At 41.0% G+C, this 25697-nt stretch overlaps 1 protein-coding gene across 2 annotated transcripts in view; it reads left to right on the top strand.

Annotated features, from left to right (window-relative positions):
- Positions 1–25697, top strand: part of LOC113016881 (inactive dipeptidyl peptidase 10-like) — a 128004-nt gene that overhangs the window by 97677 nt on the left and 4630 nt on the right. For both annotated transcript variants that reach the window (XM_026160045.1, XM_026160046.1), the window contains exons 6-24: positions 905–957; positions 1049–1130; positions 2388–2508; positions 4280–4434; positions 5596–5693; positions 5780–5903; positions 8540–8578; positions 9373–9480; positions 12386–12477; positions 12999–13046; positions 13137–13255; positions 15846–15893; positions 18743–18832; positions 19008–19077; positions 19583–19711; positions 19796–19852; positions 22023–22077; positions 23160–23259; positions 23881–23939. In XM_026160045.1, the coding sequence (XP_026015830.1) occupies positions 905–957; positions 1049–1130; positions 2388–2508; positions 4280–4434; positions 5596–5693; positions 5780–5903; positions 8540–8578; positions 9373–9480; positions 12386–12477; positions 12999–13046; positions 13137–13255; positions 15846–15893; positions 18743–18832; positions 19008–19077; positions 19583–19711; positions 19796–19852; positions 22023–22077; positions 23160–23259; positions 23881–23939 (1647 nt within the window). The remainder of the gene's footprint in view (positions 1–904; positions 958–1048; positions 1131–2387; positions 2509–4279; positions 4435–5595; positions 5694–5779; positions 5904–8539; positions 8579–9372; positions 9481–12385; positions 12478–12998; positions 13047–13136; positions 13256–15845; positions 15894–18742; positions 18833–19007; positions 19078–19582; positions 19712–19795; positions 19853–22022; positions 22078–23159; positions 23260–23880; positions 23940–25697) is intronic.

The raw sequence follows: 25697 nt of genomic DNA, 5'->3' as shown, positions 1-25697 counted from the left end.
ATGCCAATGCAAGAAGCAGAACAATAACAGAACACTCAGGTTCGCCAGGGTTTAAACTACATATGTACTGTCAGATTTGATTTAGGAACTCATTCAGCAGTCACATAATTATTAAAGGTATCAAACAAAACCTCATGTCACAAACAGCCAGCTAAAAAAGCCAAAACTACCCGATTATTTGAAGTATCTGAGGGTCGTCTGAATGACACTGAATGACACTCAAAATAGCTGTCTACCATCGCCATACTTAGCAGCTCTGTCATGGTGACCCTATCCTCCCCTCCTCCGCCTCTGATCACGAGCCTTTTACAAAGGAGGGGGACGGTGGTGGGTGAAGGGATCATAATTCACAAGAAGCCCAAAGCTGAGCTGATAAATAGTTTTAAATCATGCTTATTGAGTGTCTGAGCTTGGTTTGTGGTGACTAATCCTAACTTTTGGTTTCTTGCATTCAGAAAATTCCTGAAATATCTCTCCACTGAAATCCCTTTATCTCCTCAAATGTAAAACATGCCTCGAGACTGATTATCAGCTTAATCGTATCTTATATAACGAACATGCCTGGCAGCATTGTTAGGGTTTCTTTAAATGTGTTTGTAGGCTTAGCCATAGGTTTAAACAGGCATGTTTGGCTTTAAGAATTTGAGATCCGCTTTCCCACTGAGACACCTTGTAAACATGAAGCTGTTTCTTATCCATCAATACATCAGGGTGTGAATACCTGAAGTCTTGTCCTAGCAGCAATCAAACAGGAAGCAGAATAACGAGATGTTTGCAAACGACTGTGACTTCAGCACGTATATCAAAGTTTTCCCGCTGCAGTTGGTTTGTCTTTGCTCAGCAAGGCTGGTATCAGTGATGGATCAGTGTTTGCATTATGTGATGGCTTGCTCTCTCATTTCAGATGTACAGATATTCATACACCGCATCTTATATCTTGTACAACATCTACACGAGGTAAGCCGGTTTAGACTTTTCATCATCACCTGCTCTCTGCACGTGACGGCATTCAGGTTGTTTTATTTCTGTGTGTGTGTGTGTTCAACAGGGAGGTAAGGGAGCTGAATCCTCCCGAGGTCCACAATGCTGTGCTCCAGCACGCAGCCTGGGGACGACAAGGACAGCAGCTGGTAAGGCTGAGCGTGTCTGTTTTTAAAGCGTGATGCTTTCTCTCATTTCCTTTCTTCTGTCCTCGGCGGCTTTTTATAAATTCACGCTGCCCAGCCGCTCCAGGGGGATCTGCTCCACAGGATAGGTTGTGTTTACACGTTCTCTGTTTTCGTCTGTAGTTAATTTCACATTTTTACATTATGTTACACTCAGGGTGCTTCTTCAGACTTATTAGTAGAGTGAGGAAGTCTCTGGGCCACCTGTTTTCATTTTAGCGCTGTGCTGTAGAAATAAATTCAGCACTGTAAAGCAAGCAGCAGCTTTCAGCACAACCTTGAATGTCTGCTGATGTAGTGCAGTGCCTTTTATCAGTAGTTGGAAAGCAATATAAAAGAATAACATATATGTTTTTTATAAATATCTTTTATAAAAACTTTGAGGGTTTTTTTTTTAGTCTTCAAACTTGGAGCACAAGTCCAGAGCTCATTCTCACTTCTGAAGGTTAACACAGCCAGATTATTTCATCGTTCTTAGCTAGAGACCAGATTAATTCTCTTTTACTTAAGGTTTTGCATTTTTGCTTGACGAGACATGTAAGAATCTGTGCTTTTGTGTCATTTTTAAGCACCATGAGTTGAGGGCAACTTTAATCATTTCTTTGCAAGTTCTTTTAGATGTTTCTATGGTGGCTCTAAAAGGTCAAATGCACTGCAACTTACAAAAAACAGGAAATATAAAAATGCACATAAGAAATCGACAGAACAACAGAAGTCGAATAAAACACAATGAAATGGAAAAATGTTTCACAAAAAAGATCTCATGACACTGATGAACCCTCCACCTCTTGGTCCATTTTTCCTAAGTTGGTGTCAGTGTTGTAACATTTGTACAGCTATTAAAACAACAGCTGCATTAGGTGTATGTAAGCCAGAGGAGCTGCCATGGAGCTAATGACATTTGACAAGAGAGCAGTGGAAATGAAGCAAATGCAGCGGGAAATGACTTCAGGAAGATTCGGGATATTGGTGAAGATGCAGGATCCTGTTTGTACCTTCAAATGCAAATATTAAAACACTGATGAAATATGGTGAACAAACAGTGCACACTGGGATTTAATATATATAAAAAAGAGATGTCATCAGAGAGGAAATCAAAAAGAAAAACAAATCAAGCGGACGAGCAAAAAGCAGCTTCACACGAGGGTGAGAAACGGCAGAGAGGAAAAACAAACTAAATTTGCGTGTTTGTGTCTGCTGTCGCTTCGTCTTCCTCTCCAGATCTACATCTTTGAGAATAACATCTACTACCAGTCAGACGTGAGGAGCAACTCTCTGAGAATCACCTCCTCTGGGATGGAGGGAGTCATTTTCAACGGGCTCACTGACTGGCTATACGAAGGTGTGTGCCGCAGAGTGTATCGACTCTGAACGTTGAGTCCTTTGCATCTTTTATGAGCCCTTTAATCACTACAAGTGCAACTTTTATGTATAAACTGCACTTTGGGCTGATGCACCATAAATGCCAGCTCTGACTTAATGTGAATAACTGTGAAATTAAATCTTGCACAGACACTGAATGTAAATGAGTTATAAACACGTGTGAACTTTACTTATGACTAAATTCCTCATGACATCAGCCTCAGTTGTGGTTTCACATATAGATACACACATTAGCCAACATGAGCTCCTCTGTATGCCAAAGTTTTCTAGAGTTCAATGTGAGGACATCTGTCTGACAGATAAAGCATGCAACAGGACAATGAACACAAGCATACAAACAGAAAGCAAATCTCCAACACAGTGCCTGAAAAAGAAAAGAATCAAGGTGGTGCAATGAGTCCAGACTTCAACCTGACTGTTGTGGGCTGCTGTAAGTTGTTCTACAAGTCACTGAATCGCAGGATGGACGTTGTTTTACAGGACTGGTAATGTTAGCATGCAAACCTCTCCGCTGGTAAATATGACAACAAATAACTTTTTTATACAGTCTATGATTATAACAAATAACTAACGAGCAATGCAATAAAAATGTAAAACATTTACTAAAATTCACACACATTGCAATGGGCCAGATATCATTATCTTACAGTGTTAAATGTTTGTATGTTATTCATAAACAATGAGCCATTCTAGTGTCTTACCTTTAGGATGTTACACTTATATTGGAGGCTGGAGTATGGCTACAGCGGCTGTGGTTTTACTAGATTTGTAACGTGCACTACAATTTTTCAGCATGAGATCTTTTCCTTTTACTCATTTTGACATATTCCACTAATAAAGAGAGAAAAAGCACATCTATGGACACAAAAACAGCCATTTATGAAAGGTGGCATTGCTCCCATTAGCAGTGCGCTTGTAAATTGCATTTGGCTCACTGCTCTTTTTGTTACTCTCTGAATTTCTCTTACTAAAATGCTCATTTAAGACCTTCAGAAAGTCAGTTATAAAAACTTTGTGACATTAATAATTGCTAAGTTTAAATCGAGGTGGTTTGAATTTTTGCCATTCTCTCTTTAAATGCCAGAAGGCGAAACAGGAGAGTCGCTGTGAGCTCGTTGGTGGAGGAAACAGTTTCAGGGTGCACTGTGGATTGTCGGTTTTTCAAAGATTTGTCTTTGGCATTAAAAATGCAGCAGAGCAGACTAGACAAACTCAGCAGAGTGGCAATGAAAAATCAACAACAAGCCTCTACGATCCATTAAGTCTCTGTGTAAACAAATTCAGTAATGTGGTGATAGTGTGTGCAGTGTGCGCAGTCTGCACAGAGAGCAGCACAAACGCTGTCTGAGAGAGATGGGGAACATTACAGAATAATTTTTGTTTGTAGATTTACTGAAAGCTGTTCATTTTCACTGTTTCATTTGCTTTTACTTCAGATTGCAGCCATTTGGCTGATATGTTCTGACAGCAGAGGAGCACAACTCCATCAAATAGTGTGCTTTTGACCAGTTTTTGGATTACATTTTAAATAACGTAAAGTGACCTAGAAAAGGCAAAAATGAAAGAATAAAAGAATAGGAGTGCAGGTGGGGAAAACCAGCAGGTTCATAAGATCTATCTGTCTTAATGTATGTAAGTAGATCCTCGGGTCGCTTTAAATACAGAATGAGAGGAAAAAATCTAAATAAAGCTGTTTTACAGATGGTTTTGTGTGTTTTATTCCTGATCAGAGGAGATTCTACATTCATATTTGGCTCACTGGTGGTCTCCTGATGGAGAACGACTGGCCTACCTCACCATCAACGACACACTGGTACCCAACATGGTTCTTCCCCAGTTCACCGGCAGCACGTACCCCCGAGGCCTACAGTACCCATATCCAATGGTGAGGCTGGGCTCTGAGGAATAGACAGTCGCTTTCTTTAAGGCTCTTTGCAGTATTTTCATCCTTCAACTAATACACAGCTAAATCTAAATATACCAGAGGGAAAAGGCAATGCCACATCAATAACCTTAGATTAGCAGAGTAGCAGTAAGTCACTGCTCTGCACATCTGGCTCAGGTGGAATCATTTTAAATTATTTTACTGTAAGTAATTACCTTAAAGTGCAGTTTTTCGATCACAGAATCATGCCTGTTGTTAACGCAGTGCTGCCCGAGGGCCCGAAGACCACAGGCATCCGTGTTGATTTTGGGCTTTGTCCTTGCACACAGAGATTTCTCCAGATTTTCTGAAATTTTCAATGATATTATGCACCATAGATGATGAGATATTCAAAGTCACATTTATGTAGAGGAACATTATTCTGAAATCTGTCCACAGGTTGAAGATGCAGGGTTTTTTCAGATTTGTTAAACTCTACCTCTTAAAGATGCTCTTTTTATACACAATCATGTCACTGACGTGATGCCAATGAACCTAATGAGCTGGCAAAAGTTACTATTTTAGTACTGCAATCAGTGTGTTCTGTTTTTGTTCACATTTGACACAGCATCCAAACTTTTTTGAAATTGGTGTTGTCATTCCCATCGTGATATCTTGAATTTATACTGAACGCATCAATACTTATGGACACGTTTGCACTCAACCCACAAGCGTTAAACTCGGAAGTTGGCTGAACATTCATACAAACAAATTATCTCCCTGTTTTTTAGATGATTTGTTGATTGTTGTTTTGTCTCAGAGTTTTGGGAATTAATTTCTCACTGTACACGTGATACCAGTAATTCCCCAACCAATGATATGTCTGACCGTTTAAATGATCCTATGACCTGAAGACCACAGCTGTAGTTATTGTACAACTGAGGATGCAAAAATCTGCTATGTGGAAGAGTAGAATTTGTGGAAATAAGTCATGAACAGTTATTTATTTGGTGTTAGCTTGCATATTCTCTCTGTGATCTATAGCATTGTCTTTTCATTTTAAATGAATTATTCAGACTTTTTCTCTGCTTTTATGTATAGATGTCAACACCACAGTCTCGTCTTATGTACATTAAATTAAAAAGCTGATTTTAGGGGATGTTTCTGTGTCCGTCCCATCAGGCCGGTCACGTCAATCCTACAGTCAAGCTGTCGGTGGTCAGCCTGGTTGGTGCGACGCACACTCAGGAGATGCAGCCTCCCGATCAGCTCGCGCTCAGGTGACGACACACAAACATAAGCTCGGGCTGGCACAGAAAGGTGTAAAATCCACAATTCGAGTCTCCTCTCTGTGTCTTCTCTGCAGGGATTTCTATATCACCATGGTGAAGTGGATCAGTAATACTCACCTCGTCGTGCAGTGGCTCAATCGGCCCCAGAACGCTTCTCTGCTTACTGTGTGTGACGCAACAATAGGAGTCTGTCTTCAGGTTAGTGCTTTTGATTTAAACCTCAGGAAGGAAACTTAGTTCAGAGTTTCATTGTCCGCATACAGAGCAGATTACTTAAGTGTACCCCAAAGCACTGCTGTGAGTTGAGAAGAATCAGACTCATTAAAGTTGTACTGTTATTTTACTCTCTTAGGGCCAGTTGTTCTGCTTTTCTTTATTTACAGTCAGATATATACAGTCAGCGAGTCCCAGTCTTTTGTGACACTGAGGCATGTAGGCCACTCTGATACAGAGTAAATTGTAAAGTGGCAGAAGCTCTTTGCTGCAGTCTTGACTATAAGAAGATCAAAGCTGCCACTTTACAAGCCTGTGACCCTTTGCCAGGACTTATAGGCAGATGGTGCTGTGCTTGTAATGGTGCACACTTCAATCAGTGCAAGTCAGTGTGAGCTGCTGCTAGGTGAGGACTATGTGCCAGAAAGCACTGGAACTTCTCTAAGTGTCGACTTTGCATCAGGCCGCCACGTGGCCGATGAGTCCACTGATACACCAAAGTAGCTTTAAGCATGCCTGCTCCCACTTGCGCTCTCTGTGAATAAAGAACACTGGCATTCATTTGTCAAGACCCAAGATGGAGAAACTGTCATAAATGTGGTCATTTGGTTCTAAAACTGAAATCATAGGTATCTGACGTTCACCTCCACACATCCAAAACTGGATGGACTGATAAAAATGGAGTTGTTGTCAGACGGATTTAAAGATGGTGAAAAGCGGTTATGCTCTGCGGATTTTGGTTTGGCAGCTTGGCAGATGGTTTGGAAGAATGACCAATCTCTGTGACATAAAGTCCAGTTTATCAGACACGGAGAAGTCCAGTTTGGCATAGAAACAGTTTTTGGTCTTCCCTGCCTTCTAAGGCTGATGGCAGTGGTGGACTGCACTGATGGGCATAGCCTAAAACTCTTTTCAGACCTACTGGTAAGTTCCTTTAGCTTCTCAAAACCGTTCTTACAGTCTGTGGTAGGGGTGGGAAAAATCAATCAATCAAAACACTTGATTGATTGACTGCAAGCTAATAGCTTAGTCGCACAAGTAAAAATAGGACAGCAACCTCCTCACATCTCCAAGAAGACCAGTAGCTGTCTGACGATTGTATTGAATTGGTGATTGAACTGTTGGTAACATCATTGGTGGCTGCCAGCAGTTTGCATTCTGGTAATGTTCCTACAGAACAGGAAGGCTGCTGAGCACAAATGGTAAATGGCCTGTATTTATATAGCGCTTTACTAGTCCCTAAGGACCCCAAAGCGCTTTACATATCCAGTCATCCACCCATTCACGCACACATTCACACACTGGTGATGGCAAGCTACATTGTAGCCACAGCTGCCCTGGGGCGCACTGACAGAGGCGAGGCTGCCGGACACTGGCGCCACCGGGCCCTCTGACCACCACCAGTAGGCAACGGGTGAAGTGTCTTGCCCAAGGACACAACGACCGAGACTGTCCAAGCCGGGGCTCGAACCGGCAACCTTCCGATTACAAGGCGAACTCCCAACTCTTGAGCCACGATCGCCCCGTGTCACAAATGTGATAGTTAGATATTCATTTCTTTCCATGTAGACAGCAACAGATATGTGATGTGAAATGATTTATCAGAGTTAATTGCTGATAATTATGCTGTTAATTATGCTGTTATGCTGTTATTATCATAAACAGATTGCATATAACTGCCAACTTGACCCCATTTAATACCACAGTGATCGTAGACTGACTCTCTCATGGCAACATTTATGGCAGGTTTCAGTTACCACGTTGGTGTGCTTCACAGCCTCAGTACCTGAAGTGAGATAACTTTATCTTACAGAATAAAACAGATACTGACTAAATCTAATTTGCAGTTTAATAAAAGATGATAAATCGCTGTACGTGTTATTACTATACTCACAATAATAGTTAATGAGTGAAGTACTGTAATAATATAATATTATTAATAATATAATAATATGATCATGTTATTTCTACCTGAAGTATATTAAGTGATTTTGATGCCTAGTGGGGGGAGGGGGGGTATGAAACGTGGCTTATTTAACATAACTTGAGAGTAAATGTAGTACTTATAAGAGTATGACCCACTTTTACTAACTTGTGTTTGTACTTATGTGTTTTAGTTTGGCGTCCTTTGTTTTGATAAAAAACGCTCCCCTCATCTACTAGCCCCTTTTTGCAGCCATAACAGTGTGTAGCTGTGACAGGTACATGACATGCTAATGCTAGCTTTACCAGATGACATTTTAAAAACTTCATTTTTATTTTTCAGTTGTTTCACACTTTTTTGACCGTTGTCGTCACCTTTAACTTTCCGTGTTTCTGCTTTCTGTATAGTAGCATCCAGTGTGGCCCGCACTGGTGCTTCGCGTGTTCTTCTTCTTTTATTATTATTAAGTGACATTGAAGCACATTACTCCCACCCTCTGGTGAGATTGGTGCATTACATCCTAACAAGTGTCAATAAAAAAACAAGTGAAGAAATAGTTGCATAAATTATTATACTTTTAAGTAATTATAGGAATATTCAGAAATCATAACCATACCTAACCTTACAGAGACGTTTAATGGACACATGATTCAAGCTGTGTCAAACCTTGGATTTTATTTCCTGCTCTTTCATGCAGAGACATGAGGAGTCTTCAGAGACGTGGCTTTCCAGACAGGTAAGTCTGAATGCACACATTTATCACAGTGTCCCATATGTGGAATCAAACCGTGAATACCACACAAGTGATAAGTCTTAGCTTTAACTTGCAAACATTCATGCCAGCATTAGAAAGGACCAGATTTCAAGGTTACAAAACTAACCGGACAGGCTTCTGCACTCAGACCTTGTCCAGAGCTGTCTTTATTACACAATTAGACATGTTTGTAGGACTGGAAATAATCAGTGTGGTTCAGGGGAGGGGGCATCTCTGGACAAGAGGCAGGTCACGTGACGCCCATTCACACCTGACAATCACAAGGACATTGTAGCAGAGACATTGGAGGTTAAAGACCATTTAAAGTATGAGCTGACCGTGTTTGACATCTGTGTTCTCACATGCTCCTCATTTATATGATGTCTAGAAAAGTCCAGGGTTCCTGTGGATGTGTGAAAATGGCGTAATTTTTTTTTTGGGGTGTTACTAGCATTCTTTTTAATGCTTGAATAAGTGCATTATAGCGTAAAAGCCTGCAAGAATAATGAATAAAGATAGATTTTCAAGGTTTGTGTATACAGGAGCATCCCCTGTGCTTGGATAAGGGGTTTAACTCATGGGGCGGGTTAGTTTTCACAGTAGGCGAGACGTGAAGGTTAAATCTCCTGCACAGCCGCCTCCTTTAATGTCGTATCCATCGATAAAAATATGCGTAGCTTATTTTTGGACTGTGTTGTATTGCTGAGTCAGCATGCAGCAGGATGCGTCCATGCGTGAAGAATGTGACCTCTGAAGTCTTGAGTTTCTCTCTGCAGGGACAGGATCCACTGTTCTCCAAGGACAGGAGCCGGTTTTTCCTCACGCTGCCTGTGAAGCAGGGAGGTCACGGAGACTTCCACCACATCACGATGTTCACCAAGAAGGTGATTTACAGACGACACTCTGCTCTTTTCTCCACGTCCTCGCCACAAGTGGTGTCGCCAGGACCGGATAAGAGTAGGACGACTGTTTCATCCGTTACTTGGCTTTGATTTTAATCCCAACCACAGTTTTTATTTAATCAGAATACTTTATTAATCCCTAAGGAAATTATGTAATTAATCACAAGTAATTTAAATTTAATCCCGTCTGGAACCCTTTAAACCTTTTATGTTGCAGAGGTTTTCTGAACTATATTTAATTAAATATTTTATTGAAATGTTATATTTAAGATTAAACGGTTTTGGTTATCCTGAGAGGAAACTATTTTTTCATGATGAAATAAAATGTTCAAAAGAGCTTTAAAAATATATTCCCTTTCATGTACACATTAAGCTGGAATTTACTAGTAATTAAAGTGGACCATTTATGCCTTCTCCTTATTTTCTGGATATATACTCACTGGCCACTTCATTAGGTACACCTTGCAGCTGTCAGGTTGTATGCTCTTCTTGCCTTCAGAGTTGCTTTAATTCTTCAAGTCACAGATTCAACAAGGTGCTTGGTGCATGTTGACAGCATCAGACGGTTGTTGCAGATTTGTCAGCTGCACACCCGAAAGGTGCTCTGCTGGATTGAAATCTTGTAAATATGGAGGCCCTTTGAGTACAGCCACACACCATTACACTACCTGAAGCCAGAATCACTGATATAGGGCAGGATGGCTCCATGCTTTCATGTAGTTTAGATCAAATTCTGACCCTACCATCTGAATGTTACAGCAGAAATACAGACTCATCAGACCAGGCAATGTTTTTTGAATATTTTGTTGTCTAATTTTGATGAGCCCGTGTGAATTGTAGTCTCAGTTTCCTGGTCTTAGCTGACAGGAGTGGTCTTCTGCTGCTGTAGAGATACTCTTCTGCATACCTTGGTGGTAATGAGTGGTTATTTGAGTTACCGTTGCCTTTCTATTAGCTGAAAGCAGTCTGGCCCTTCTCATCTGACCTCTGACATCAACAAAGCATTTTCACCCAGCGAACTGAACATTTTCTCTTTTTCTCTGTTCTTTTTGAAATACTTAGATCAACAACTGTGTCATGCTCAAAGTCACCGTTCTTCCATTCTGATGTTCAGGTTGAACCTCATTAAGTCGTCTTAAGCATGTCTGCATGCCTAAATGCACTGGGTTCCTGCAGTGTGATTAGATTAGTCTATGTTAATAATGTCATCCTCTAATCGCTCAGTTTAAGACCATCTTTTCAACCCAGCTGCTGTTTAGACACTTTATTTATTTATTAATGGCTACAAATCAGAAGAAAGCTGGGTTTAAAGTGAGGTCATCACCAAGGTCCACAGAATGATTATGTAGATCTTTGAATGATGTAAAAAATACGCTGCTAGAGTCACACAATATAAACCTGGAAATGAGCATAGTAGGGCCACTTTAAAATAAAAATACAATCTGGATTTTTATGAATTAATGTTAAGAACAGAAGCTCTTATAACTGTGTAATTCCACATGATGTATAAGATGCAATGAAACAAACTGCATTCGCAGGTCACTGAACTTCAATTATCAGCTCAGTTTTATATGAAACTTTAGGACATTAAAAAAAAAAATTGGTCATTAAATACACAGAAGCTTAAAAATTGATCTAATTTACTTCAGGTTCTTCAATTGTTTTGAGTTCTTTTTCCTTGTTCGCATCGCTGAAGGTTGTAGTATACAGACAGCTGTCACTGTGCTGCTTTGCTAATAAAGAAAAAGTCAGGTTCCAACTGGTGGGTTGGACCTAAAAAGGAAACAATTCTCACAATAAAACGCATATTTGCATATTTGCAACTGTCAAGAAAGAGGAGGCACAGAATCGGGGCTGGCACCAAATGTTTAATTGGAGAGAGACAGAATATCAACCAAAAATCCAGAAACACCATTATATAAAAGTTATAAATTGATCTGTATGTTATTGATTTAAATAATTATTTGAAGTCAGTTGGTAATGCCGTTGGTGACACACTACGCTGTAACTGACTGAAATCTGAAGACTCAAAGAACACCATCCCCCACGTGGAAACATGGTAACTGTACAATACGACTTCATGAGATCCTGCTTCCCTCAGCCAGGACGCTGAAAATGAGTCATGGATGGCTCTTCAAGCAAGACATTGACCCAAAACATATCACCAAAGCACCAAAGGACGGGCTAAAGAAGAAGCACACTGTGATAAAAGAGTAGTCTAACCAGACTTCAGACTATATAGAGCTGAAGCTGCTGAGCTTTAGCCAAAAAACCTAAAGGATTTAGAGAGTTTCTGTAATGTGGAGTGGACCAAAACACTTCCTGGGATGTGTGCAAACCTGGTGACCAACAGGAAACAGCTTACCACATGACTCTTGTTTTGATTGGGGATCAAATACTTATTTATTCAGTGACATGCAAATCAGTTTTTAACTTTTATGTAATGTGGAGCCTGAATACACAACCCCCAGACTTAATTTTTTTATTTAACCTTCTTTTCATAAGGAAAAAATAATCTTGAGATTAAAAGTCTCTTTTGTCATGAGTGTCCTTGCAAACAAGGACAGCAGTACAATCATAGGCTGCACAAAACAATATGAAGCACACACATCCAAATCCATACACCAGTTAAATATGGGCAAAGGATGAACATTAACAAAGAAATTTCTAAACTTCACTGTCAATAAAAATGATTATCTTTGTCAAAATAGTAGTCGAATGCCAGAAACAAAGATAATAATATTCAGACAGCATGAAGTAACTTCATCAAAGTCATTTAAAACTGCATTTCCTAACTAACCAGTCTGGGATGAGAGACTCCAAGTCTTATCAGTTCTTCACTTTGTTTTCACTTCAGCATGTTTCCATCAAACTGTTTGTCTTTCAGCTGCGAAGCGACCAGGACGAAGTTCGCAACTTGACGTCGGGAAACTGGGAGGTGACAAAAATTGTGGCGTACGACGAAAACAACCAGACTGTGTAAGACTCAAACAAAATCATAACCCGTGTTGTCTCAGCAAACACTGATTGATATTTGAGAGGAAGATGTTAAGACGCTTCTCATACAGCCACAAAAATGAATGTTTTAACACAGACTGTGTGGCTTTTCGTTGCCAGGCTGTAATTATAACGCTGGACTCAGAAAGCAGTGGCTCAGATGTAAAGGAGACGATGAGAGAAAGGAAAAACACTCCTGCTAAAAGCCTAATTTTTCTCTAGATGAAAAGCCTTTTTTTCATTTTCCAACCAAGAAACAGAATAAAAACTCTTCTTTCTGTCTTATTTATTTTTTCCCATTATCACTGCTAATAATAATAATTCAGCTTCATTGAGGAGGAGGAGATAAACGTGTGAAAACAACAAGTGCTTTGTGAGCTGCCAGTTTCATGACAGCACAGATCTTTACTTACGGTTGGGCGGACACAGAGACGAGTGCAGGCGGATGGATAATGGATGTGTGACCTTGTCCTACTTTAGCTGCTCTGCTTTCCTTCACACAGATACTTCCTGAGCACAAAGGACGCTGCAGAACACAGACACCTATACAGGTGAAACACACACTTAAAGCCTTATTCCCCCAGCCTTTGTGTGTGTGCGTGTGAGGCTCGGTAAACATTTTGTCCCCTTTCCTCTGACAGTGTGTCGACTCTCAGCTCGTTTCCACGGCGATGCCTCACCTGTGGACTGCGAGAGGGATGCACCTTCTTCGATGCCAACGTCAGCCCAGACGCACAGCACGCCATCGTGCACTGTCGAGGTCAGAGAGGGTCGATGCACATCCCGCTCGGGGAAGCATCACACACACAAATTATGAGGTCTCGTGTGAGCAAGATTTGGCATTTTAATGACAGAGTGTTAATGAGCACTCTTTCTGAGCTTATGAGTTCTGACCGGCAGAGGCTGTAACACACGGTGAGACTTTACGCCATGAAAGACAACGTTTGAATAGAGAAATATTAAGAGTTATGTGTGAAGAGGGAAGTCCTCTTTCAGTTTTAAAACTCTATATATGGGGGCTTAATGAGAAACCATCTGGTCCTCAGATGAGAAACAACATGATTTATTGCACAGTGTAATTATTTATTTAACAGAAACTGAGCCAAAATGCAGAAACAGTGTGTAAAACAAGCATGGATCACCTCACTGCTTTCACAGGAATGAAAGTGTTTCTGCTTTCTATCAGGCCTCAGTTAGCATGTTAAATGTTAAAATTCATGACAGTCAAAGTAGAAAAGGATGGGACAGGTATGGCTTCTTTGGAAGGTTTAGCAGGAGAAAGCCTCCTCTCTCTAAAAACAGCAGGTTTGTAAAACTGCATCTGAACAAACCACAAGACTTCGGCAACAATGTGTTTTCGAGAGACGAGACCAAAGTAGAAATGTTTGGTCAGGATGCACAAAACCAAAGACCTCATACCAGCTGTCAGCACGGTGGTGGAGGGCTCATGATCTGGGTACCTTGCGGTCATTGAGTCGACCGTGGACTCAGGACAATGATCCCAACCATAGCAGCAGATCTACAGCTGCTGCAATGATTCAGTCAAACGTCTCACCTCAGCCTGACTGTAATGCTCTGGTGGGATCTTAAGAGAGCTGTCCATGAACCTCAATGAACTGGGATAATTGGAGATAAATTATCTGAATTTAAGGAGCGAGACCACGCTCCTTCTGGGTATTATCTATTTATGGACCCCATCCCCATTAGTTTTTTTGTTTCCTGTTCTCATGCTGTCCTCCCAGGAGCCCAGCATGAGTAGAGGATATCTTTTTTTCCTCTTGTACTTTCCCATTGTAGTGTATATTTCAGTGTTTTTTTCTGTAACGCTACCGATCTCCGACCTGTATCCCCATGTGATGTCTGTGTTGTGTGTGTAAGGTCGGGGGAGTCCTATTTCACTGCAGGGCAACCTGCACGTGGCGAATAAAGCCTTGATTGATTGATTGATTGATTGATTGATTGATTGATTGATTGATTGATTGATTGATTGATTGATTGATTGGACCAAGTGTCCTTCACAGTGATGCTGCTGAAGGTGCTTCTACGGGCTGCTGAATCCTGAGGTCTGCTTAGGTTCAGCATTTTGGTTCTTGTTAAATAATGACACAGTGTAAGATGTCGTGCTGTTGTTCATCTGAGGTTTTATTTAAGTAACTTTAGAACCTGGCGAGGAACACATGACTGTATTATGTCCCCATATGTAAAATCTTATAATTGAATTAGATTTTCCAGTGTAAATCAAAAACACTTGTTTTTATTTTACATTTTTAACCCTTTAAAACCGGTCAGAGCGGGCACGCTCCGTTTTGCGTAACTATTTTTAAATCCTGGTAGCTCTGCAACCACGTAATATAATAATAATAATATATAATAATATAATAATTTTTTTTGCATATGAAACCGGAGCAGTTGTACTTACATCTTATGCCATCAGCTTGTCCTAGGTCACGGCTTCCTTCCACAAAACTGCAAAAACTGCATAAAAAGCAGTTGCAGCAACAAAAACATAATATTCCAGAAACACGCTTTGCCGATCCGATCAGCTGTTTGTAACACTTCCTACGTCCATCAGCGTGAACTATCGCATGTCCGCCATGACCTGCCCGAAACCGGAAGTGACGTCATTTTCGCGGAAATGTAGTTTTTTACCATCAAGGCCTCAGGGCCTATACTTGTGTTTTTAAAAGTTATGTTTGACTTTATGACTTTCTGTGTCGTTTCTGGGATGCTTAGGACTCATATTGGACTGCTGGAAATAGTTTATTTTGATGCAGATGCTGCTTTTTTGCAAATTTGCACTATAATATTTATTTTCGTTTTTCCTGCAGTGTATAGAAATTGGTGTATTTCAAAAATAAAACTATGAAGACACTCAAAATAAATTTCCTGTGGTGGGAAACTATTTTGTGCAACTTTTTTGTATTTACAGTTTTGAGGGATAAGCCTTTCCGGTTGGCTTTTTGGCTTCTTTGGCTCCATGCTAGCCATGCTAGTTTATTTCTCCAGACAAATAACGCACTCAATCTAAAGCCAGACAACACCATCTATCGACAACATTGTTCACTTTTACTTTCTAATATGGCAAATGCAAAGGAAAGCTGCATTTAGAGCTTGGCTGAGAGAATTAAACCTGATTGAAATCTCCAGTTTCACTCTTTTTGCTTTAATCGCATAACAACTGCAGAAATAAAAATAAAAATACTCCTGATGTTCAGAATAAGTTGTTCTTTTTTGCTTTTGCATGACTGATAATTGGTCAAAACACAACCTAAAGCAGGCTGCATCAGCATGGAGCTTTTTATTCACAAGCACACAGTCATCTCTCTCTCTCTCTCTGTCTCCCATCGCAGGTCCCGGAGTTCCAGCTGTGCTGCTCGTCAGTCTCGCCGACGTGGACTGTGAGTGGAGTCTTTACTCCGCCTGATGGTGTTTGTGCGATGTTTGTGTGGGCGGGCAGATGTGCTTTTTTCTCACTTCTGCTCTGAAATGGAAAATAGTTTTCTGCAATTAGGCGACATCATCTCATTTGTGTGGAAACATGAGCAGCTGCTGGATTTGGTGCCAGACTGCGCTGATAATTTCTGCATTTTGGAGGCGTTTAACGTCTTTGTATCACAGTTTAAACGGGCGGGTGTCATCGCTTAGTGTTTTAGAAGAGCTAATCATCAGCGGGGCTGCAAGGGGAATTCATTAAAAGATTGTGAAAGAGTGGATTTGGATACCATCTGTGTAAGTTAGTGGTGCACTGATAGAATGCCAGAGAGAGGACACCTACACTACATTTCCAAAAGTATTCACTCAGCCATGGTGTTCCAGTCACCTTCATGGCCACAGGTGGATGAAATCAAGCAGCTAGCTGTGCAGACTGCTTCTACAAACATAGTGAAAGGAGAGGTCACCAACTTCATGCACAGTCGCGGCAGTGACACCTTTGCTTGGCCGTGTGCTTGTGCTTCTTCAAATGCACATGAGCTGCAGAATTTTCCGTTACACAAAAGCAGGAATTAAAAGCTGAATTAAAGTACAGTAACAGTTTCCATGTGTCTGTTTTTAGGAGAAATCACCTCAAAATGCTACAGGGCAGCCTCGTCGTGTCGAGCCACATTGTGTTGTGTTAAAGTCAGGCTGAAGTAACAAACGTAGTTATGTTTTCTGGGGTTCCTTTTGTGAGAAATTCTTCCAAATGCTGAAGTTTTCAGGGATAACAAACCAGATGCTTGTCATGAGAGGATCAACTTTCTCCAAAAAAACCATGCATGTTTAAAAAACATCACCAAGCTCACTGTTGCTTCTCAGTGAGTGTATTACTGCCACTTGCTGTGGCACTTGGAGACTATGGGGGCAGACAAGAACCCACTGAAGGTCCAGGGCTGAAAAATAAATCCACAGCTGAAGTACCAAAAACTGTAGTTCTTCTAATGCCTGTTTGAGGTGGACTCTGTCAGAGGGCTCGAGGATGGAGAAGAAAGGAGCAAATTCACCTTTGATATACAATCAACCAAGTTTCCTTATGCAAGTTTTCCTTAGAAATAAGATTGGGGGGGAGGCGGTATGAGAAATCAGATATAGTTTATCAGAGAACACCACCATGACTGGTCTGCAATATGGATTATTTATGTTGCTTATCAGCAAATGCTTTCAGCCTGTTCATACAGTGGATTTATAGCCAGTTTACCCAGCAGCCTTTGCTGAAGCCTGGTGCGTTTTGCAGCCACATAGAAAATAGATGAATTACGACTGAAGGTCTCCCAGTGCATTTGCTGCATAAATGAAGCAGAGAGAAATTAAACAGCCAAGAGTGACAGCTGTCAAGTTAAGTCTGTGATTTTTATAGTCCAGTATTACAAACGGCAAATCTTTCTCGCGGGGGTTTCACAATCTGCACCAGCTGCACTCAGACTGATTTGAAAAAGGTGAAAACACGCTCAAAAAACATTTTGTATTAGGTAATTTGGGAAGAGTGACTAATGAAGCATCCCTCTGATAAGACCCTGCTTTGCAGTAATAGCATCTTGGGAATCCTCCTCAAATAATGAGTGTAAAGGGTTTCCTATAAAAGGACATTTTCCTTAAATAACAGGTAGAAGGTGAGTGGTCATATTCTAAGCAGGGTCATGTTATATTGAGGCCTATGTGGTGTTTTAGGAGAGAACTGCAGGTGTGAGTGTTTTTCTCCTCAAAGGTGATTTTGATGTGTTGCCAAGCCAGAAAATATTTACTGGTTGGTCTGGTTCATGGTCATCAGTAAACCAGTCTTACACTGCAGGTTTTTCTGAACTCTTCTAGCTGATCAATCATACATCAGAGGCAAAGCTCAAATGAGAAACTGTGAGCATGTTAATAAAACTGCAAGTTAGAGCTTTTGCTATTAATCAATGAGGACCTGATGGAAAAACACCAACACAATTAGCTGCTCATTACAAACTCGCATATGAGTGTCGTGTACCTTTTAATAGACACCTCCTGTATGAGGCATCTATTTATGACACTGTTTAGTCTTTCTAGCCACGATATCGGCTGTGTTGTAGTTGGATAAACATTAGCAAGTTTTACATTTTACTCAAGCAGGCTCATAATCCATGCTACATGCAGCGGCCTCGGTCTGCAGACCCTCAACTGAGATAAGTAAAAACACCATGGCGATCTTCTGATCTCTAAACACAGCTGTTTGAAGGTAGGGGTCATCCTCTATCAGGGTCAATATTTGGTGAGAACAGAGAGTCACGTGCTGGGTTTTTCCACCCACAGGAGGTAACAGTGAAAACTACCATACTATACTAACTTTATTTGTAAAGCACTTTACAAACAACCACAATGAACCAAAGGAGAAGATGCAGGTTTTAACGAGATTTAAAAACGAACAGAGAAGAGAAATTGTTCCACATTTTAGGAGCTGGTATCAGATGTTTGAGTTTGTGCTTTCTGACCAAACATCTCGATTTTGGTCTCTTCTTTCCAAAGGACATTGTTCCAGAAGTCATGAACTTGAACGTTTATCATGCTAACTGAGACCTGTAGAGTCTGAGATATAGCTCGTGAATAGCAACGTCAAGTCATGACTTCTTTTTATTGTGTAAAAATAACAGTGGCGTAATAACCAGCAGTCGATGAAGTCTTGATAGAAAAACACTCAGAGAATTAACTGCTCCGCTCTGAGCATCCTGGACCTCTTAGCACCTTTTAATGATTTTTCTCGTCTTAATAACAGCTTTGTTGCACTCTGATAAACACGATTTCTTCTTCACAGCGTATTTCGTCTTGGAGAACAACCTCCCCCTGCGCTCGGCGCTGGAGACTAAAAGGATGATTCGGACGGAGCTCACTAACACAACCTTTGGTACAAATTATCTGCACTTAACAGCTGTGCTAGTGTGTGAGCTTCATGAGATAATTGAGCCACTCCGAGCGTGTTTGAGTCTGTGCACCTGTCGTCATGTTTGTGTGTCTGTGCGTGCATCTTTTTTTTATCCTCGCCTCGTCTCCAGCTAATATTTCTGCATGTCTTCTCACAGGGCTGCCTCTGAAGCTCATCTATCCTCCTGACTTCTCTGACTCCTACATCTACGGCCTTCTTCTTATTGTGTAAGCCTTTTCCACTTTATTACATTTGCCTTTTTTATTTTATTTTATCGCAGCACTGTGAGCTTCAAAGGCCAGACTCTGTGAGGACAGCTAAAAATGGAACTGCAGTGTAGCTGCAGGCTGTCGGACACATTTGTGGAGATGAAAATGGATGTTTGAGAAAAATGTAAATGTCATAGCTAAAATCAACCTGCAGTTTTATATACATGCGGACTGGTTTCAGAAAGACGTGGTTATACAGAAGTCTAAACGACCTTCAGTTCCCTTCATTTATGTCCTTAGTTAACATTTTTCTCAGGGTTTATGCCCTGGGTGGCTAGTTTTAAGTCTTTCTCAGTACAGCATGATGCTCATTTTGTAAATTATGGTGACCATTAGAGCAAAAATGGGTCAGGGCCAAGGGTCAAAATGCTTCAGTGAAGCGCCACTCTCACACAGTAAACTACAAATATGTCCGGATCTAAGAGTCAGTACATTAATGTGAGTAAAACAACCTTCCCGACAGCGACAGCTCTCCAGGCACCCAGACGGTGACGGAGGAGTTCAGGCTGGAGTGGGACTCGGTGCTGGCAGGATTGGCGCAGGTCATCGTGGCGCGGATTGATGGCAGGGGGTCAGGGTTCAGAGGTCAAAGGTAACAGTTTTTGTTTTTTTAGTAACAGAAGTTGTTTCAGTCCTTTCTGACCTCACAGTTTCTTTGTCTTTTGTCCTCTGGCAGTTTTTCACAGCAGAGGCTCGGCATAGCGGACGTGGAGGACTACATAGCAGCTCTGAAGTACGTAGCGTCCACCCTGGAGTACCATTTCTCTGTTAGACAGAGATTTTGTCAGAGCTTTGCAGATGACTCTGCGGTGTTCTTGGGCGGGAAAACATAAACAAGATGCATACGTTAAAAAAGTTAAAAAGCAAAGCAAAACCCTTAAATGACCTATAACAAGAAGCTTCTGAGTCCTGCTTTGTATTTTGTATATATTCATTTCGTTTTCTTTGTTATTTTTAAAATTATTTTAAGAAGTTTGAAGTATGTAGTGCCATAAAACCCAAGGTCAGAGTGAAGTCAGAGGTCAGATGTGACACGATATTTGTAGGATATTCATAATTCTTTCCTAAATGTTGCTGATACAAACAAAGAAAGTTTGACCTTAATAAACTTGTCAGAGTTCCAAAGTAACGTAATATATTTAAAATCCTCCTGTTTGTCATTCCCTACATGTCTATATGCTGTCAATACACGATATGGCAGTAAGAAACATTAATGATCACTTTGACTTTCAGCTCAATCTGTTGACCTTGAAGAAGAGGTCAGAGGTCAAATGTGATTTGAGGTTTAAACCTTTATATGTTACTTTCTGTACTGACGACACACCAAACTTGTGAGAATCATAGTTTCTGGGTTTTAAGGCTTTTTGTCATTTTTCGACCAGTAAGTTGACCTTGAAGACCTCGATGGATGTAAGGCTAATTTTAATGACTTGTTAATATGAGTGCACCTTACTCGCCTACAGAGTTTTATCAAAATTCATTTAAACCTTAAGAGCGTTCATGTTTACATGTAGCCGCTAAGACTGGTGGACCTAAATCTTCACCACCACCACGTCTGGTATACATACAAGCGCAAAGGGGAGTGGGTGGGTCAGCGCTCAGGGCACAGAAACTAAGCTGGCTTCAAACACCAATTTTTCCATAATAAAAAAACACAGCAGAGTCACAAATACAAGATAAAATTCCCGTATACAATAAAGTAGTGTTGCAACCCGCTGAAAACCCTGCGGCAGAATAACTATACAATATTAAAACAAGGCTAAACATGTGTTCTATATACCAAAATTACTTTCCCATAGTCCCATAATCCCACAGTCCAGCCACACATGGCGAATGGTCCTTATATGAAAGAGACAGGAGAGGAACTTCTCTTCCAGTATGGTAAAACTCGTCAGCAACAGACCAGGGAGGGGGCTCCTATCGCGGACCTGTCTCCTCCTAACAGCGCGTCGCCGCATAGTCCCGCCCCACTCCACACCTGAACACGGCCTCCCTCGTCTCACCGTCAGATGCAGCAGAGGGGCTCCCTGCCCTGTCGTGCATTGCAGCCATCGCCACCCACTGTTGCGTTCCTGCCGTTAGACTGGATCGCGAACAACTCGCGGCACCCACAGTCAGGCAGTAATTCGTTCCACATGCGGGGGTGCACACGTTCCTTTTTCGCCTCCTCACCCTTCGTGCGTCACTCCTCTCTCCTCTTGTCTCTGCGCTCACCATCCCCTTTAATAGGTCAACCTGGCGGCTGATAGGCCACCTTGGGAACGCCCCCACCTCACAGGTGCCTACAATTGACTGTTTAGTCCACAGTGGGTTAAAGGAACATGGTATAACATTAACACAAATATAAATATGAGGTTAAAACCATGCAGTATAAATATCAATAAACAAACATGCAATATAAATATCCCAATAAAATCATGCAAATAAAATCAACACTATGTACCAATACACAGATTGATAAAACATAAAAACACAAATTTCCGCTGTGTGACATACAGACAGAATGAAGCACACATGTAAATGCTACTGAAAACATAACTCCTTGGCCCGAAGCAACTAATTGAGTTTGTGAACAGAAGAAAATCAATCGAATCTCTGTTTCCAGTTTTCTGGATATAAAGGTGCTTGTTTTATGATTAGAATGAGGTCTGGTGTAAGTGATCTTTGTTCAAAACTTTGGGAGACGTAAAGAAAAAAATTATTTCTTTATGAATAGTAATGTTTCTGGAAAACATAAATTTGCATTCAAAAACTTCTCTCACGGCTTTGACCTTTGACCTTCCTTATGTAGCTTCAGCAGAGTGTGTGATGTTTGAAATGAAATATAAAGTTATAATTACCTCTCTTGCTTTCTGATTCCCACTTCCTCTCCACTCGTTAAAAATAGCCGCTGTGTTTTTCAGTTTCCTGGCGGAGCGTCCGTTCATCGATCGCACTCGTGTTGGAGTCTTCGGCGAGGTTAGTCTCTCACGCCCTGACCTAACCCTGAATACACGTGTGATCGGTACAGTAACTGTAGTGGCTGCCCAGTCAAAACTCTGATTTCTGTTTCCTCCTCATCCAGTGAATTAATCCCACAAAAAAGAGGAAATGAGATTTTACAAAGAAAACATGGTTAAAATGTACTCTGCCATCATTAATTATAACAACTCAGTGAAGCTTCAGTCTGCCTATTTAAGAAGTAGAAACCACTGTGAATCCATTTCAGCCGCTTTGGTACAAAAGAAAAAGAGGTGCACTGGAGTATGGAGGGCTGTGAGTGCCAAATGAATTTATTTGATGTACTGAGGTAATTAAATTCCTCATTAAATTATAATTGAATCTAATAATAATTAATTAAAATAATAAATGCTGTATTAACTGTTTTAAATGAAATTACTTAATATTAATTATTTGTATATTTAAATAATTTTTCATTTACAAATGTAATTATTTATTAATGACACCTTAAATGAATGATTTAATGATGTACTCAGTTAATTCATTTTGGCACTTGTGGCCCTTCATTAGGAGGCAACATTTGTCATCATGCATTTGTCATCCAGGGACTACTTAAAGGTTCTGGCCATAGGAGACTTGTTTATGACCTGTACCAGGAGGAACAGGAGTTTCTCTTGGTCTGAGTAGTCTGGGTACCGCTAGCTAGCACATGAAGGTCTGTGTGACCCTCCAAGGATACGCCTCCCCAAACCATCACTGCCAAACGGGCCACACTGGATGATGTTGAGCAGTGTATTTACTCTTTGAGCTACTTGTAATATAATGCTCCTGTTTTTAAACCCAGAACAGCCCACTAATACCACAAAAACCCAATTAAATTACACATTATTCCCTAAAATTTAGTTTTGCCTTTCTTTATTAGTTTGTTAAAGATATTTAAACAGTTCTTGCTGCCAACTGCTCTTGCTGGAGACCATATATAAATGTAATGAAGTACAGATCCATGCAGAGACTGCCATTTTTTGATGCTGTGTAAACACGATAGAAACGTCCTGTGTTTTCTCGGTGCAAGTGACGCTCCTCTAATGTCTCCCTTGCAGGGCTACGGTGGCTACCTTGCGCTGATGATGCTGAAGTCGACAGAGAAGCTGATCAGCTGCGCAGCTGTTCGCGCTCCCGTCACCGACTGGAGCATGTACGGTGAGCAGGAATTTGAATCCTCTTTAATACAACGCTCCAGAGACGCGGAAATATTTATTACTTCTGCTGCTGCTGCTGAACCCGGCTAGTCATTTCTCAGAACACAACATCTTTATCCTGCACAATCTTTTTCATGTGCACTGCCGGGGTAATGTCACTTTAATTATCCTTTGCGTTCGCTTTCGGGAATTCAGGGTTATTACATTTAAAGATGAAAAAGTTCTCGTCAGTTCTGGGAGGGAATGCTGGGCGTTAGCACTCCTGTACAGCTCAGGACTTCCTGCTGGCTGTGAGTAGAGTTTAATAGACTGAAGTGTTGCTGCAAAGCCTCTGCTTCAAAGAAAGCGTCTCTGTCTGTCTGTCTTCACTTGTAAAAAGCAGAAATAAGACGCCTTTCCACCTCCGACTGTTCTTCCAGCATGAGTCGAAGAAGACTTCAACTTGTTTTTTGCCAATAATAAACTTCAAATGTGTCCTCTAACATAATGTGTGGCTTCTAGCTTATTCCAGTGCCACTGATCTGTCAGATCCTCCAGAAGATCCATGCAGCACTTTTTATGTAAAGTTCTCAGGTTGCTGCTGACGTCATGTAACCTCTTTGATTTCCCTTTTCCCCTTCAGCCTCAGCCTTCTCAGAGAGATACTTCGGCTCACCTTCAACTGACGAGAGCAGATACCAAGTGAGCATCTTCTGTCTTTTACCCACCTGCTTCTTTATTAACGGATGACTTAGATTCATTTCATTTTAGTCATAGTTTAAGCATTTAAACTCTTTTATTTTTATTCAACTAATTGTTGTAGCACGAGCGTTCCTCCACACGGCATCTTATTTTCCTGTCCATCAAATGTGAAACCTGTCCATATGTCCGCTCGTCTCTTCCTCCCAAGCGTTTTCGAGAGAAACTGCGAGCACGTGAGGTGGTTGAGTCGTTTCCCGAGGGCAGCTCAAATGTGTATGTCTGATTACTTCTGATTGGATTACTTCCAAACTCGTCCCGCCTTGCTCACAACTTCATAAGTTCTGATTGGATCTCTTCTCTCCAAAGTGTCCATCAGTTTTTGTTTAGTTATCATTTGTTAGTTAAGAAAATTAACACTGCTAAGAAATTCAGCTAAATGCGACTGGATTTGGGAAGTTGGATGTCCCTCATCAGATGGCGTGTCACGTTTGACCTCTGACCTCACATCTACATTTCACATCTGCCTTTTTTAGGGGACGTCAGAAAGTATTACATGCTTAAAGATAGTAGAGTAAGCTGCATATACTGTAGTGTAGAGAGTGAAGTAAATATCTCTCATGCTACCAGTATCTGATTTTTTACTGCACTACAAGCTGCTTAAAGTACTTTTAAAAATAACAAAGAAAACAAGATGAATGTATACAAAATACAGTACTGTTCCCTTAAAAGTAAATATTGCCCAGAGAGTGAGCCGGCTTGGCGGAGGTTTGTGCTCTCCGAGTGCTTCTTGTTATTATTAAATCCTTTATTTAAACAGGCAGTCTTATTGAGATCAACATCTCTTTTTGAAAAGACAGACCTGTGTACAAAAAACATACACAGAAATTGAGACACATTATACACACAAAAAAAGAAAAAGGTGTGCTGGGGTTGTTGCAGGGAGACAAAGACGACCCTTTAAAGCGCTCCAGCGAAATCAGAGAATAGTTTTTTTTGTAGCTTGTTCCATTTATAGACAGCAATGTGTTTAAACAAGAAGCACAGCTGATGATAAAATGTCCTGCGACCTGACACCTTTATCTTTTTATCTTTACTGTGTTTAAACCGAGGCGTGGAGGTAAGCTGGCAGCTGTACAGGCTGCTTCATGCAGCTCAAATCTCTGAAACCAAGGAGAGTGCAAACTTAGAGCCACTTTAATGGGAAATGCAGCTGGCTGATGATGCAGGTGGCTGGGTGGGTTTCACCTTTACCTGTTTGATTCCCAATCATTTCTACATTTTACATAGCAGAGGTTAGACAGCCAACACAAATTATACAGCTCCCATTTTTTAAAAGTAAAGAACAACCAGTAAAGAAGAAGAAAACATTTAGGAACAGAGAAATGCCATCCTAAAAAAAAAAAAAAATCACCCAGCTGTCCTCCAAGTGAAGGTTGCAGTCAGAGAGTGTTTTTCTTCCTAAGTGGGTTGCCTGTAACTGGGCCAGAGAGCTCTATTTTTGTGACTCTCGCAGCAGGAGGGGTGGTCTGCTTCAAAAGTCACCCAGAGAAGGAAATGTGGCACAATCTGATCAGACAATAATCAGCAGGGCATCATCACTCACCCAGTCCTCCGAGATGCAGAAACAGACGGGTGAGAAAACATGCCGTGGTTGATGGCTGGTCGCGGGTTTGAATTCCAGCTGGGAACAAAATGAATGACAGCAGTGAGACTGAGACATCCTGTAATATTAAAGCTTCGCCCTCCCAGTGCGATCGC

Source organism: Astatotilapia calliptera, chromosome 23 (genome assembly GCF_900246225.1).
Source record: "Astatotilapia calliptera chromosome 23, fAstCal1.2, whole genome shotgun sequence".
NCBI lineage: Eukaryota > Metazoa > Chordata > Actinopteri > Cichliformes > Cichlidae > Astatotilapia > Astatotilapia calliptera.
The sequence above is the reverse complement of the archived record's forward strand: the minus strand, read 5'-3'. Positions and strand labels throughout refer to the sequence as shown.